This window comes from Orbicella faveolata, unplaced genomic scaffold (assembly GCF_042242905.1).
Source record: "Orbicella faveolata isolate gen_17 unplaced genomic scaffold, um_ofav_v1 contig_1, whole genome shotgun sequence".
In the NCBI taxonomy this organism is placed as follows: domain Eukaryota; kingdom Metazoa; phylum Cnidaria; class Anthozoa; order Scleractinia; family Merulinidae; genus Orbicella; species Orbicella faveolata.
The window spans coordinates 32,924,182-32,941,315 of record NW_028301536.1 but is presented as its reverse complement, the minus strand read 5'-3'; the positions used below and the strand labels follow the sequence as shown (position 1 = coordinate 32,941,315).

Genomic DNA, 17,134 nt, shown 5'->3' with positions numbered 1-17,134 from the left:
TTTAAAAATTAATGTGCGTTGTGAAAATGAACTAACATGGAAAATTACTGAGCAAGGCAACAAAGAGACTGAATCCAAGCTTAAGACGATTAAAACCGCCTGTTGTCCCAGACCAATCTTTACAAAGTATTTGTCGGGGACCGAGCGTCGTTTAGTCACCGGTCAGGCACCTGCGTCTTTTTTAATCAGCTTGGATCATGTAAACATTTCGTCAAGTAGCAATAGAGGGGTGATTGCGATGAGCAAATATGTATATATTATTTATTATTTGGGATTCTTTTTTTTAGCCTCCCAGCCGGCTCACATTTCGGACGTCGACTTAAAAGTATTGTTAGAAATGAACTATCGATGTGAAAACAATGTTTAACCAACCGTCTTCATTTTAGTTCATTACACCGTTAAATGCTTTGCAAGACCATCACCTGTCCCACAAAGTTGTTGTTCGTTATAAATTAAAATCGATCATTCACAACGCCAGCGTGGTATCAAGCGATGTAATTACTTTGCATTCAGAAAACCTCCTCATAGTTTTTTTTTTTGTTGACTTTCTCATTGTGAAAGTGGTTCAATTCCCAATGTTTTGCTTTGCGGCCCAATCTTCAACTCGATTGTTTTCTCTGACAAAGAAAAAGAAGCCAATTGACTGTATGCCTGATGATTTTCTTGAATCACATTGGTTGAAGGCTGCAATACAGGCGTTGTATATCAATCACGGGGGTGGAAAAAATAATCGGGTTTTTCTTCGCTATCGTAGAGATAAGAAGAAGAAGAAGAAGAAGAAGAAGAAGGAGAAGAAGAAGAAGAAGAAGAAGAAGAAGAAGAAGAATTAAGAAGAAGAAGAAGAAGAATTAAGAAGGAGAAGAAGAAAACAAAATGAAATATCTTCTGCTGTTGGTTTTCTTGTCTGTTATCGCCAGTGGTAAGTTTATTTCAATGTGCTCATGTTAATTTTCGAGGGCGAATTCAACTAGCAAAAGTTTCTTTCACCAAATAGGTGCTGGTGAGAAAGGTGGTCGACTATTTCGCCAGCTATTTGTCCCAGTATTCAACAGTTTCACACATGCATAGTGGCGTTAGGTGTTGCAAAGGATACGAGAAAGCCAAAGCTGTAAATAACCCAGTGCCAAAGTTACTAATTAGACTCGTCAAGTTGCCCTCAACCCTTGATTTGAGGCGTAAAGTTGAAGCATTGTGTTGAAGCTATCAGTTTTCATGTTATTTGCATGCTTTAATTTAGCCACTTTTGACTGTATGCTAGCTTAAAACCTTTTCGTTTGCCGTTCAATTTCATCACACTTTAAAAAACATTATTTTCCACCCTTTCCACGAAACAGCGCTGAATAGTTTTAAAATTAATGATTCTTAAAAAGCTACGTTTGGCAGTTTCCCTTTTGAAACGGGAAGATCTACACCTAGAAAAACAATTACTGTCCTGAATGCTTATACTTTCAGTTCAATTATAATTTTGGCCAAAAAAAGTACATTTTCTTCTCTCACACGGCTGTGTTTTTTTTTTAGTTGAATTGACTCCTCTTTTGCTGCATTTGCACAACTTTTTGTATGGCCGGATCGAGGAAACATTTGAAGGCATTCACGTTTCGGTTGCAACGAAATGGTGGCAGTTTCAGCACTTTAGTTTCTGTAAGCGTCCGCACCAGCTGTCCTCAGTTACAGAGATGGAAAGCATTTGTGGCGGCGCATCATCGACCGACCTATTCTTCCCCTAAGGGTAGCGAGATTATTTTTGTAGCGAGATTACATTTGTAGCGAGATTACAATGGGACAAACGAAGTTTGAATTTTTTCAGTTTTTAGCTGGGAAACAGCCTTTTCTACCTTTTTCCTAAATAGATGGAATACATTTGTAAGGCTTAAAACTTACTTACGTGAACCTGAAATAGTCAAACGAAATACACCGTGTCCGCGCAAGCTAAGGTATGTCTTGGCGTATCCATGGAGCTCCTTAACCACAACACACAAACACTAACGTGCACGACACTTTGCAAAAAATTAACCTCAAAGTTTTAGAAACCAAAATATTTAAAATAAAAACTTTTCTGGTGCTGAGCTCTCAGCTGGGGAGAAAGCTAAAAAAAAAGCCAAATTCCTATTCTATATTGTCAGTAATCCAACTGTTGCAGTTGTGCATCTTAGTCAATTTAAATTATTAAAGATTTTCAACTTTTGTTCTTCTCCGTTTGAAGTTGAAACAACATACTTTGACGCGATTGACCCCCAGTTGGTAGTGAAACATGCATGGTTGCATCTTTGTTTGATTTAGGGCCCAGTTTTCAAAGGATAAATAACGCTATCCACTAAAGGAATCACCATTAAGGAGATACGTGTTGACAAAAAAAAAAAAAAGAAAAAGAAAAAGAAGAAAAAGAAAACTACGCTTTCCAATGGAATGTACTCCGAATAACTGCAGTCAGATGAAGAAACGAAATTCATTTTTGTACAGCAGGCAACGTCAGTTCTGCAAAAAAGTTCTGATTCTTTCATGGAAAACAAAGCAATTCTTTTCAAGTGACGGCTAGAACATGAAAGTGTTCAGGCTTATTAAGACAACAAACCGCAAAAGAAGAAAGATGATTATGAAGCATAATAAAGAAACATGCGCAGGTGGATTTCAAGGCGCTAACGGGGTGAAGTAATGAATCGATTGCATGCTGTTTACGCTTCAAAAAAAAAAAAAAAAAAAAAATTAAAATAAAATAAATAAATAAAAAAAAATAAAAAACACCGATTAAGGTTAACATCACTTATTGTCCGGTGAAATGCACGAAAGATCAATTAAGAACAGCTTCAATAGTGTCAGCGTAAGGAAAAATAGTTTGCACAATGTGGAATCTCGATGTCTTAGCTTCGACGCGTTTTCCCTTCTTTAAACGTCTTAAACTGATATCAGCAGAGAAACAGAAAGCTCTTTAGTGGCAGGGCATTTTTTTAAAACGATGGTCGAGTGGACTAAGGTGCACGTGACTCTTGGCTCATGTCGTATGCTACTTAGGGTAATTCCACTGTCGAGCGGCCAGAATGTTGCACAAATGGGATTTTTAATAAGTTCGTCAAGTAGTTTATAGCAACGGGCTTAATTGTAGGTTCTGAGTGGGGGGATAGAAAACAAAAACTTTCAAGCCAGAGCAACACAAATTGCCCTAGGAATTAACTCATTTCTCTATGTAAAACATTTTCATGGTAGGTTATGGCCTCAAGTGTTGGACATGCACCGGGTCAGAAGATGACTGCTCAAAAGAGAAACTAGCGGATCATAAAGATGAACGCCTGAAAACATGTGGCGATGATAACGACTCGTGTATGAAGTCGAAGGCTGAAGTTGATGGTAATACAGCAGTTGCCAGCAGCTGTTCAACTAAGGAAGCCTGTAAATTAGCCCAGGAAGTATGTGAAAAGTCTGGTGAATGCGAAGTCGGCTGTTGTGACTCCGACGAATGCAACGCCAGCTCCGCACTCTCCTTCAGTGTGATTTTGATGGCCGCGTGCTCTGCGTTTGGTCTGGCACTACTGAAGTGATCCAAGTCAAAGAAAACTCACTACCATTGTTTGAAAATTTTACGTAGTATGTAATACCGGTGTAATTTGCTAAGGGAACGTTTTTGATTACCCTAACAATGAACAAGCGCTTTGTATAAGCATCATTTTCCTTTGGTAGTAAATAAAGAATTTTGCACTAAGATTTCTGTGGTGTACAAATTATTTTATATCAGCAAAACAGAGGGAATTAAGCGCGCGTTATTTATTGACTAGAGTCCTTGCATGGCAACTCAGCCCTCACATTGCACTTCACATTGGTTTTCATACGTCACAGACGGCGGCTATGTTCTCTGTCACTAATCATGGCCGAGGCTTTTCTTTTTTTTTTTTTTTAAAAAATTAAACTGTATAAATTACATCACAATTACAATTACATTTGGCAAAGGCTCTTGCTCGCAGCTGGATGCGGTCCTGGTTTTTGACGGATTGGTACTAACCATTTCATATTAGAAAGTAATACAACCTAGGAGCCCATTTTACTTTACCCAAGTTCGCAATTAGTCAATCAGAAGCGGTGTATACTGTCTTCGTACACCCTTTTTTTCCCCAAAGAATAAAGAATATTGTTTCTCCGGCCCAGGCTGAATATCGTTATTTTTTCTGCCGATTTCAGGCTGAAAACATTCTCCATTTTTTTCTTGTGAATAATCTTAGATTATAGCTTACGAAATTTTCGAAATATTGACTTTGATGGCGTTGCAGTATATAATTTCGTAGCCAGACTGCAAGTGATAAAGCCTGATATGACAAACATAACTTCTTGGAGAAATGGTATTAGCACTGATCAAATGGTATTTTGTTGTTTTTTTGGCTAGTTTTGCCTTTTATAGAGACAGGAAGAATTTTATACGGCTTAGCTAAAGACGTATAACTGCATTGCAGTTGTAAATTTTCAACACACAAAATTGTATTCTTTGCAAAATCTCAGACTCGGGTTTATTCTTAAAATATTCTTAAAGTTTCGAAAATTTCAGCCTCGATATTCTTACAAAATATATCCTTATAGAATCCCTGTTTGGTTTCGCCCTAGTACGTCGCCAAAATACGAAGTCTACTAAGATGGTTTCAAACATCTTAACATTCTCAAGTTACTTCCTATCTAATTTAGGTCTTATTTTCCTGAAGTTTGTTTCTAAGCTTCGAACGCCATGAAAAACATCAATTTCGGTTCGGGTTCACGTATTTTCAAAAGTTACATTTTACGACGCCATTTATCACTGTTTGTGACTAATGTACTCAAAGCTCCGGCAGTAGGTCCGAAATCAAAGTTCAGTCTATACTAGTGTATGATATGGGAGATGCTCACCTTACTTCCTATCCAGTTGATAAGTTTCAACATTCGTGTGTTTTATTTCATAAATGTGGCTTTGTTTCGTAACATCCTGGGTTCGGTTTTGTTCACCGAATTTACGCAACACTACAGCTCGCGGTAAACTCTCTAAAATACGGCGTTCCATCACCGCCAAATTTCAAACTTTGCCCTTTATCCACGCAGACCATCATTCACTGGCAACATTCAAATATTCAGTTAAAACATTCTAACCTTCACCTACAATATTCATGTCAGGCGTTGAAAATACACTCACAGCATTCAAACGTACCCTCCAAACATTCAATCAATCAATCAATCAATCAATCAATCAATCAATCAATCAATCAATCAATCAATCAATCAATCAATCAATCAATCAAGTGAAACATTCAACGCAGGCATGCAAAATCCACTTACAACATTTGGACGTGCCCTTTAAACAAGTGGTTATTCAATGCCAACTTTCATTTCAGACATTCGACTTTCAATTCGACATTCCATCCAAACATTCGATTATTCAATCGGAACATTCGCGCAATGTATCATTGGTGATGGCCGTTCAGTATGCATGCGTGTGTGTGTGTGTGTGAGGGAGAAAGCTGATCGAGCACAGAACATTCACTCACTGCTTGGTGATGCGATGTTTAGTCACAGTATGCTGATGTAATATACCCACGGAGCATCGTTCGTTCAGAAATACCCGCGCATTCCAGGATCGAATTGGAATTTGGAAATGTTGGTTTTTGAGGAGAGGGAAAAACCGGACACATTAGTGGGAGGCGAGCGCTCTCACCACTGCGCCGTCCCTGTTCCCTGACAGAGAGATTTCTAGAAGCAAAATACCCACCGCAGCTTCTCAATAAGGGCCCCCGGCATTGTATATGGAACTCGTGTCCCCGTGAATACGGCGTTTATTTGATCCCTGTACATATTGTTTATTAGGACCCACAGTTTCAGCGACACAGTATAACATGATAGCAAGAGTTTTTATTCATATCCTTGACAGCCATACTACATCTTGCCATTACATCTAAACGTTATTATATCTCAGTGGTATAAACGCTTGAGGGGTTATTTACAACTCTACTGACCTTGGTAACCCAGGAGTTTAATCGATAGAATGTGATTTGTTTAGTTGCGTCCCTTTGAACGAATAAATTAAAACAGAAATCAATTACAAAGAAGGTAATTTTAGAAAATTTATTTGCTTTTCTAAAAAAGCACAAAAATAACAAACAAAATAGAAAAATGACAAATATTAACCTCACAACATTTCTTTTTTGTAATCATTTCTATTCCTTGTTTTATATTTTAGTTGGTCACGTACAATAACTAATCAAGTTTTCATTCTTACGTTTTTACTTTCAGTTATTGTAAGCGCGTTGCGAATTTTAAATGCAATGCGCTAATAAGACCATTATTATAATATATTATTATTATTATTTTACTATTATTATTATTGCCAGAGAGTTTGTGTTTTCAGGTGTAGCTAAAGGCAAATATAATAACTTCTGCCGTATGGGGTGTCTGGAAGAACTACATTCCTAAAAAAAAAAAAAAACTCAATTTACCCCTTTCATTACTGACCAGTTTTACGTTTTTAATAAAATTTACTGCTTGTGTGGAAATGCAAGCAGTAACGTTCGTTACATTTGCGTTCGGTACCCTTTCTCCCCTACCCTCGCAGGCTGAAATACACGCCCAATAAGGGTGGAAGTTTCCAACTTTCACAAGAGGATCCCTCTTGGTCCAATACTAATGATAGGCGGTTTACAGATAACGTAATGGGAGAGGTGGAGGAGGGGGTGGAGGGAAGTTGGTGAAGCAGAAAAAATAAAATTTGTTTTACTTTCTGTCACAACATGGCTTAGTAATGTTCAAAATTCTCGTGGGGTTGAACAACTTTCCATTTATTTGGTGCTCACGACACTCCAAGGGCGGTAGTTTCTGAGGTAGTAAGACACCTTGAAGTTAAAGACCCGAGAGAGCGAGCAGTGTTTAACTGGCAGTAGAGCTAGTGTAACCAGCCCTACCCCAAGCAAGATCACAGTCATATTAATCTTAACACCAACAGATGAACCCCTTTACATTTATGTCAGCCGGTTCTGTCTTTGTCGGAATTGGCGAAATAGCTTTGTCTAGCCTCTATGCAGATGCTGAACCCTACCCGGAATCTGTTCTCACAAACCCGCTTTAATATCAGAGTGCCGTTTATTTTCGCATACCAAGTAAGAGTTGTGCTTATCTGGGATAAATACCGTGACACAACTGAATTAACAACTGGAGATTTCCCCATTGAAACAGGACATCAAAATTGCCTGTCAATAATTTCAACAAAATTGCAAACTATTATTTCAGTTAGGTTTAAAGAGCGTTTCAATTAGATATTTGCTTTCCTCTGTTGACACAACGTTTTATAAAGGCACGGGCAAATCGCTGATTGAATTTGTCGATTCCAAACGTCCTGGTTTAATCGGTGGCAAATCTCTTTTTCTCTCCGAAGACCCGGAAAATTAATCATGACAAAAAATTTTCTTTTCTTCATTTTCTTGGGTAAGTGAATCACGCTTGATTTTATTGTTGTTGATGGGAAAGATTCTTAAACGAAAGCTAGCCTTAACGTAATCGTTCGTGGAGGTTTCAAGACTTTTAAGGTCCGAATGACTGAAGAAACAGAGGCCAAAGTACTCAGATCTAGACTAAACGAATAACAAAACTAAGTGCAAGGAAAGGTAAACTCACGCACGACTAGCTAATTTAACTGTTAAGTAGTAGTCAAATGTAGCAATGCAACAGTCGAATTCGGGATTCCAAAACGCAGTTTAACGGGAAAAAATTCCATTTTCTAGGGTAAGTGAATCAGAGTTGATTTTTCATGACATTTTTTTTTTCTTAGTTAATAATGTAGCGTGAATATTTCACAATGATTCATGGGTTAAAGATGCCAGTAAAAAAAGAGAAATCCAGAGAAATATGGTGTTCTTGTCGTCTTGATTTCCTTTTCGGCAAGGCAAGTCGAAAAACTGAACCTGAAGAAAGAGAAGCAGTTATGAAAAAGCCCTGCATGGGACAAAAAATGCTGTCGAAATATTTCATTATTCGCCAATTTGCCTTGAAAACTACAATGCTGTTGAAGACAGCCCGGTCCACATCAGTCCGTAACAGTGAGCAAGGTGAAACTAAATTCTTTATTCGTTATTTTTACGGTTTTACTTATTACTGCACAGTCAAATTGTAATTTTCTTTAAAATATTGGGCGCTTCCTTCAACCAAAAATCGAAGAACTTTCCTAATGGGGGCAAATAAATGTTGCGGATATTTCCTGGACGAAAATTAAATGGAACGGATATTCCCTGTGCGAAATTTCCGAAAATTTGAGTATACCTCGTGTTGTTTTTCATCTTTTGCGGAAATTTCGGAAAATGATCTTACTGGAAATTTCCGGAAATTCAAATCAGAATTTTTGGTCAAAATGGAAACCACTTTTTTGTATCAGGGCAATCTTAGATCACCAAGTGTATATTGTACACTTGATCTTTGATCTCGAGGTTAATTTTGTGTTCCCGAGAATCTAGATCTCCATGCTTCTTGGGAGGAATTCGAAGGAAACTTCGAGTTTCGAAGGGAAAAAAAATTCAACTGTTTCCCGAAGAGCAGTGATTAAGTTTATTGTTATATAGCTGGGGTTTAGTGTAAAGTAATAAGGCAAGAAGAAGTCAAAGTAACCACTGGATCATGGGTAGTGGGGGAGCGAGCGACAGTTACGTAATTGTTGCCCGGCGGACAACATTTAGATTAAGCTATTACCACTTGACCATAACAACATAAATTAATTATTATTTGCAGCATTGATATGCAAAGGCTCCACTCGAGTTCTCAATGAGGGTATACCGGCGGATGAAGGCTCCAGTCTTGCACACGATGAAGGCCCAAGTCTTGCAGATGATGAAGGCTCCAGTCCTGCACATGATGAAGGCTCCAGTCTTGCAGATGAAGGCTCCAGTATATCGGCGGATGAAGGCTCCAGTCTTGCACATGATGAAGTCTCATCTCTTGAGGACGAAGGCTCCAGCGCCGAGCAAAAGAGATCCAACCTCTTATACTGACAGATTCTCCGCCGATGCCGATGATGAATCAGGCTGCCATTTAGATACAGATATTAGCTCAGATAGTTTATGAGTCGATTGGGGTCTGAAGGTAATTGCAAAGGGAAATAAATACGAATAAACAATGAGAAACATGCGGTGGATCAAATTATTGGGAAAGCCCCGATTTAAATGTATTAATGCAATTCATAATAATCTTCAGTTAGTGGAATGCTGCGTCGATCCCAAAATAGACATTCCTTTGTTTGCTGAATGAGGTGAAGGTAAACATCTGAAAATTAAAATGTCCTCTGCGTCTCGGGTTTAAAAAGAGCTTTCTTCCAAAATATTTATGGCGAAAAACACTCATGTTTTTATGTGACGCAAATAAATAAAAACAAAACCATGCAATTATATGTATGTTGCATCAAGTCCCGTTTCAAACATGGCGCTTTCATCGGGTGTCAAACAACTCTGTTAAACCTCCAAACTCCAAACGTTTACCGCGGCCGACTGGAGGAGAACGTGTCACGTGTCCTTCAAAACTCACTTACTCTCAAGGGCGAACAAAACTCACTAACTCCTTAGGGGAAATTAAAACAACAAATCGAATTTACGACTCGCACGTGATCTGGCCGTGCACCCTGAAACAAGGGCAAATTTTCGCTAGTTGCCAGTCGGCGTCAAGGAAATAATTTTGTCGCGGTTTATTCTACTTTTAGCTTGGAGGTAATAACGAAACACTTAAAGACTGGCCTCACGAGAAACAGTGAGTTTTGTTTTCCCTCGACCCCAATGTTCTCCACGGCATTCAGGGTCGAGAGGAAACAAAACTCATTGTTTTTCTTAGGGCCAGTCATTAAGTGCTTAATAGAAATCATCAAATATATGGAGTTGGCCCTCAGCGCGTCTTTACATACTTGTAATACAACAAATGCTGCGCGAAAAGTTGAAAGAGGGGTTGATTACTCGGTCTTTAGGCAGAATTCGAACCCGGGACCTCTGGAATAGATCACCATTGATCACCATTGCCCTTTGCTCATGAATTAAACTGTCGTCTCACAACATCAGAGAGTATCGAAAGCTAGTTCTCAGTCTTCCTATTTGGACGTTTTCTGAACTAGCTCGTGTACTTGGATCAGTTCAGAGAATCGAGCCGAGCCAAAGATAAACTCCAGGGGATTGGGGACAAGGCTACAGTCAGTCTTCCTCGCCCTTTTGCGATCTACTTGGCTCGATTACCAACCGCTGTTCGGGAAAGGAGCCCGCGCTCCTCTCCCGAAGGCGCGATCTGGGTAAAACGGTGCTCTAGTGGCAGTCGCGAAACGTTTTTACTGTTGAAATGTAAATAAGGAATGTATACAGTCGTATGATACAAGGATGAACGAAGACTTACATGATTAAGTGAGTTCAACTTTATTGAAGCATCACAAGTTTTAAGTCATGTTTCTCCGTTTGGTGACTTGGCTTAGCTTACACTCTTCTTCTTTAAAGGACAGTCAAACTACGTTGATTATCAAAACCACTCATGAAAGAGGCGTACCACTATTCTCTTCCTCAAATCTACTATTACAAAACTAACCCCACGGCAAGGGCCATAAGAAAACCAGCAAGACTGTGGAAAACTACTCCGCTGGCGTGCGATTTGGCCGGCATGGTTGGTTGCTGGGAAGCTTTTGCTGTGGCATAGTCAGAGTTGCATTTGTCTGACTGACAGCTGGCCATCTTGGAGCAAACTCTGTTTTCAAAACCCTTGCATGGATCGTCATTGCAGTCTTCATATAAGCAGCAGCCTGTGTCACCAAAAAAAACTGTAAGACGCCGATTTATGTTGGTCAACGCAATGCATTCTTGGGAACACCCCGAGACAACAATCTTGTAGATTTTCTTGTGGTTTTGTGGCTTAGTGTTCTAAAAAAAAGTAATTTACAGTATTCTATTTCATTTGGGAGGGAGGGAGGTGCGTTTTTTACCCAAGCATTTTGGGCCGTGTAATATAATTATATAACTCCTATTAAGCAAAGTTGCTCTGGACCTAAGTGGGAAAATACGGTTCGTAGTGTCAAGCTTTGATTGTGTAGTTATTAGTAACTTAGTAATTTAAGTAATTGTTCCTGAAAAGCCCCATTGGGGAGGTAACAATAAAGTATGTATGTATGTATATAAGGTTGGCTCCAGGCTAAGTAAACAAAGTAGTTCTTAGGATGGTCATAAGTTCTCTCCTAAGCCATTTTTTTAAGTCTCCTGTTTGGTACGAGGTGATGAAACTGTCCCCTAAACAAGTTAAACTTCAATAATTCCCTGTAAAAAAGAGCCACCCTGAAATAGCACGTCTTGAAAGAGCAGCCCTCTTGGAAGAACACGTCAATTTTTTCAAGTTTGCCACCCATAATCTGTGTTTATATTCCCTTAATATAATGACTTGTCCACATGGTGTTTTGCTCCTAAACTCATGTCCCTCCTCTAGTCCTTGTGGCGGAGTTTTGAGGGTAGAAAAAGGCTCTGATGAGATGCTTTTACTTACTTTTAAACTCGAGGACGCGATCCAGTGAGGTGTAGTTAACTGTGTACACTCGACAGGCGTACACAAAATTTGGCTGCGAGGGGTCGTCACACTCCACTGTCGCTGAGCCCGCGGATTTACAGCTTGGTGCTACTCCACCGCATCGATAACAAGTGATCGACCATGCTAAAAGAAAAATCAATCTAATTAGAGTCTAGTTAGAAGCCCTTATACGCCAACTGGCTGGCCTCCCACCAGTTGGGATTCTTACTCATGTTCTATTGCAGTATTTGTTTATATTTGTTTACTGGCTTTCACTGGGGCATAGTCATAAGCTCAAGCAACATACGTAGACGGTATAAGATGTTGATAACGAGCACCTTTTATCAGGGAAATTTCTTAGCAAAAGAAGCTTCCTAACACCACCTTAAAATGTCTTCGTATGTTCCGTATGCTTATGCGCATGCGTATGCGCTAGTGAAAATCAGTCTTGGCAGTGTCCCTAAGTTCATTTGACACTTAGTGATGGACCATGAAAGTTTTAGAAAAATAATGGTCCGTCCGTGAAATAATTCGCAGATTATATATTGAACGAGGTTGACCAAAACATCGTGATTTGCCGGAGCCAAAGACTGAGGCGAAAATAATTGATCTGCGAGATACTGATCAATCATAATATGTTTAGATAACCGAGTTCAATAACTGTTTTATCATTCGATCACCTAGTTTGTTTTCATACAAATCACTCTCTGACAGCTCAAGGAAGCGATCTGCTATGCATTGCTCAGCACGGTTACAGTTACGCATGAGTAGAATATTATTTGCAGTCAAATACATTTAGAAAATTTAGAGAGAAAAATTGATTCTAAGGGACTCAAGACTGAAGGAGAAAATGCACGAACAAAGTTATTAGTTTCTTAAGAAAATGATGGGCTGCATCGGTAGGCAAGTCAAACACTATTTTGGCTGTTAGCAATCACCTGAAGCTGACCTGTTTCGAGTCATTTTAACGGCAGAATGGGGGATATGAGGTAAGTTGTGTTTACTTTATTGGAAGCCGTGGAGTAACAAACAGTGCATAAATAAATGACTACAATCATGGACAAAAGTGTTGACAAATTTGAGCAAAACAAACGCTTTCTTTTGGCGTCCTTCGGTAATTGAAAAAAAACATCTTTTTTGTCGATAGCCAAACCCCCCTCTCCCCCTTTTCAATGTTGAAATACGCTCCGTGGACACTGTCACGTGGTTACAACAATGAACAGGTGAGAGGGGGTCGAAACGTGAAAATTGGAGATTGAAAAACTCATGTGTTCAACGAAACAGGTTTTTTTCGGGGAGTGTCTCAACTGCTTTTGTCCATGATTGTAGCTAAGGTGCTGAGCAGGCCAACACTTATCTCATTATATAAACGTAGCAAGAATCTGGAAAAAAAAATGAGTTAAACGTTTTTTTGACATCACAACACTGTCAACGTCTCAGGCCCGAACGCTCAATCAAAGTCACCGATCGCTTCGATTGTGTATCTTCCAATGTAATCTAGTGTATAACTTCCACTCTGTGTTGTTTTCTGAGACCACTCTGGATCCGTTCTGAGCTCGCTCTTGGTCGAGGTAAGAACTATGAACGTCTCCTGACTTCATTAGCTTTTATTAACATTCGATGCATTGCACTTTTTCTTCCTTTTCATATTGGCCGAGAACCTACCACATGACCTACAAATAACCACCTACAAATACTGGGCTGCTCATGCGTAGCACCGTCTAAATGTGTTTGGCTGCAAATAATATTCTGCTCATGCGTAATTGTAGCCCCCATGATCTCTGGTGAAAAATGGCAGATTGCTCCTCTGAGCTGTTAGAGAGTGATTTAAATAAGAAAACAAATTTGATGATCGAATGATTAAACGATTTTTGAACTCGGTTATTTAAAAAAAAAGATCAATTATTTGCCTCAAATAATTGATCTGCTCTCCACTGACAAATCATGATATTTAGCTCAACCTCGTCCAATAATTGCCACCTATTCATTGCACAATGCTATTAAGGACGTTCGCGCGAAAATTTTCCAACATTGATTTTTTTTTTAGATTTTTACTACTGTAGGATGATGAGTTAGTTATGTCAGAAATGTAACAAAAAATGGAGGGTCACCGACTTCGTTTTGGAGAGAACATGCCCGGAAGAACACCCTAAATCTGAAAAAATCGGGCTTCATTAGCGAATAAGGCCACAGTGTCTGTAAGCCAAAAATATTGTATTTAGATCTTTGAAATGAAATGTTCTCTGCCAAATATTGTTTGAGTGGACCTATTAAATAAATTTAGCCAACTCGTGAGGTTCCTTAAAGAACAAGTTCGCATTTAGCGACCATATAGTTTCACGCGCTTGGCAGCAGCAAGATGGCAGGATTCGATGTCCCGTGGACAGAAATCTTGAATTTTTTTTAACTTCCCACATTGATGTTTTGTTCATTTTTGGACAATGTGGAGATAATTGTAAATAAAATATGTTTCTGGAAAGAAAAGTAGGGGTCACCAGACGTCCAAGATCGTTAAATCCAGGCAAAGCTATAGCAATGGTCATCTGCCCTATCACTGTTCGTTTTATTACTTAGCCCGCGCTCTCATGCGTGAAGTGGCGCGTGAATTTGCGTGCGTAGTAAGGATGCGCAGAAACAATTAGCACAAACGTCCTTAAATTGGAATTTGATCTTTCGTTTTTATAGGCTTTCCTGTCGAACAGCTTGAGTTTTTCCAAATCTGTAATATCGACAAACCTTTGCTAAAATTGCCATAGTTTCAGTGTTATTTTGCCAAATTATGTGATGTTTTTATCCAAGGTACCGATATAACAAGTGCTGTCATGCAAATTCCCGTCGACTTCAGTTTGGCAAGCTGCGATCACGTTTTACCAAGCTGCCTATTGCGAGAATCCTGCAAAACCGAGCAGTAAATCTGGATCCTTTTTAATTTTAACTTAGGGTTGGAGGACATTTTAACCAAGAAAAGCCAGAAAATGACAACTATCTTAAAACGAAGCAAGTTATAAATAATGCAAGAAAGTAGTTATGGAAAGTTTACTTAAGTGTCGTTTAATGTTTCTTAAATGAGCAGTATTGTTCAAGCTGTATTTTATCAGCTGGCCTTTATCACTGAGGTGACTCAACGGAAGACCAACAACTGCAATGTAGAATAGGTGAAGTCTTTTAATGGCGACCAGAACTGCCGGGTTATACAATGAAAAGAAATGTCGCCAAGGTTGAGATGTATGGGCTATTTCTAATCAACTTTTGAGCCGAAAAAAACAAAAGAATTCAAACTAAGACTTTTCAGTAAATGGACGCATAGCTTGTTTGAAAGATTTTTATCCCCTGGTAGTTCTGTTACGCCTCCTGTTCTGCAGGCGAAGCCGGCGTGAAGAGTTACATTTGATTCACTGAAGCCAGCAAATCGATCGATTGTTTCTGAAATAAAACTGGGAACAAAGAAATATCAAAGAAAACTCAAAGAGTTTTATCTTCTGCGAGTCCTAGCTTCTGTGAGTTCGTACGCTAGAGCAGTTCAGAAACATTTTTACTCAGTTCAAGTGTGTGCGACCGTGTGAAATATAACAAATCGTACCATTAGGCATCAGCCGAGAGATTTTTCCACGACACTAAATCATCATTAGACGTTTATAAGCCCTAAAATACACTCCAGCGATATATAAATTAGAATAACGCCGTCTAAGCCAGAAAGGGAGTCGTTCTGTTTCTGAAATACCATTGCTAAAGAAAGGAGTCACATCAGTTTAATCAGTATCCGATATTGTAAGCAATAAAGACCGAACTTACCTACTGCGAATAAAGAAACGGCAATCAGTACTGCAAATAGAACCTTCATTGTCAATTGAATCCTTTCGTGGAGTTGGTCTGGGCAGAAGATCAGAGCTAACAGACACCGCGGAAATACGTTTTTTGGGGCGCGATACAGTATTTTGCTGGTCAGCGGTACACCTTAACAAAACTACAAAATGCCTGCAACTTTTACATTGTTATCGCAGCGAGTCTTGTCGACAGTGAAAAAGATACAAAACTTAGAGCGCACACTGTAAACTTAGCTTTTAAACTCCGCTCATTTGTTGGATAGTTCTCAGTTAATATTATATATTGTGCCAAAGCCAAACTGAACTTGCACACGGTGTGAAATTGGTGTTCTTTCGTGAAAGTTCATGCTCGCAAGCGGCGAGCCAGTGGCAATTTACGTTACGATGTGCGCTAAGGGTAAAACTAAGCAACTTTTGTGTTGCTGCAGCGGTGTTCTGAGGACATCAACTTCTCAAGTTTGTTGAATTGATGGGCTTGAACCGTGTGAATCGGTACGTCAACGGCATTTCGATCAAATTCGTCGGGAAGACAAGCTCGTGTTCGTCCACTTGTTCGATTGGGGGCACTCGCGTAAGTAAACACGGTCGTCCTGTCTCCACTCGGTATCACCGAATTATGGACCAAGTTGGCCGAAATCGAAGCAGAGCTTCGTATAAATCTTGGACACGTTGGTGTAACAAGTGTAGGACTGAATCCTTAAAAGGGTTCAAAATCTAGCCTCAACTCGGGGAAGAATTCACCGAGGTATGTTTTATCATAAAATATCCAATTTTAATTCTACTGTACTTCAGTAAGCTTGAGGCTGGCGAAAATAAAATTTTAAATTTTCATGTTTATTATTGTTTCTTTGTTTCTTGTCATAATTTCGAATTGTTGTAGTTCTGTATTTTGCTTTTACCGCCTCTAAAGTGTGAAAATTATTTTAAACTAGTGGCATAGCTATTAGAGTTAAGAAAAAAAGCTAATTAGCTATTAGAAAAAGCCACAAGAAGTACATGACATCTGATTATCTTAAGATGGCAGAAGACATGGAATACAAAGCTGTTAAAAGGGTAATTAAAAATACATGCATATGTTATTGAAAGACAATAAAAATACCATAAAATCTGGGTAATAACAACTTCCAATTAAAACTCAATAAATGAATTTCATTTTTAGTTATAAATAGGCTATCCCCCCTGTATTCACACAGCAATCTTCTGATTGTAAGGCCACCCAGATAATTTCTGACCACATTACCTTAGAGCCTGAGACTCTGTATAACTTTCTAAGATTAATATTTGTTTACATATTACTATTATCTGGATTTCCCAATAGAAAACTTCTTCTATTGTACATTTTTTTCTATTTTGGCTCAGCAAAAATCCTTTTAGATACTGTCCATGGATGATTTCCACAACACCAATGCTGTAAAAACACCAACGGAGAGAACACTGACCAATGCTCTCCATATGGCAACTCCTCTCCTGGACATTCAGCCCCGGGGGGGGACTCCCATATGGAGTGGACGGGGATGCTCGTCGGAAATTTTGAATTTAACCCCTAAAAGAGACCAATCTGGGCGTGGCCGAAGCTTATGCAGACCCCTAAAAGAGACCAGTTTATAAAACAGACAAATAAAAAGTACAGTGACATTTAATGATGGCGAATTTGTTTATATGAATTGAGTAAATATAAAGAATCAAAATTCTTTCTGTTTTGTTATTTCTTCGTGTGCAACCCTTAACGAGACCTTGACGGCTAAAAATAATGACATTTTGCCCAGAACACCCTAAGCGAGACCAAAATCCGAAATTTACACCCCTAAGCGAGA

General features: G+C 39.0%; 2 protein-coding genes and 1 long non-coding RNA gene across 3 annotated transcripts; 2 read left to right on the top strand and 1 right to left on the bottom strand.

Moving 5' to 3' along the window:
- The first annotated feature begins 600 nt into the window (after positions 1-600).
- On the top strand, positions 601-3,696 carry LOC110054218 (uncharacterized). Its single transcript, XM_020760572.2, has 2 exons — positions 601-919; positions 3,202-3,696. The coding sequence occupies exons 1-2, from the start codon at positions 874-876 to the stop codon at positions 3,531-3,533; spliced, it is 378 nt and encodes a 125-aa protein (XP_020616231.2). The 5' UTR covers positions 601-873; the 3' UTR covers positions 3,534-3,696.
- Positions 3,697-7,333: 3,637 nt separating this feature from the next.
- On the top strand, positions 7,334-9,108 carry LOC149118806 (uncharacterized). Its single transcript, XR_016204866.1, has 2 exons — positions 7,334-7,419; positions 8,713-9,108. It is a non-coding gene; the product is annotated as an uncharacterized LOC149118806 (long non-coding RNA).
- Positions 9,109-10,348: 1,240 nt separating this feature from the next.
- LOC110054223 (uncharacterized) lies at positions 10,349-15,637 on the bottom strand. The gene is made up of 3 exons (XM_020760577.2): positions 15,289-15,637; positions 11,476-11,640; positions 10,349-10,744 (listed from the first exon to the last, which is right to left on the bottom strand). The coding sequence occupies exons 1-3, from the start codon at positions 15,335-15,337 to the stop codon at positions 10,521-10,523; spliced, it is 438 nt and encodes a 145-aa protein (XP_020616236.1). The 5' UTR covers positions 15,338-15,637; the 3' UTR covers positions 10,349-10,520.
- Between the last annotated feature and the right edge of the window lie 1,497 nt (positions 15,638-17,134).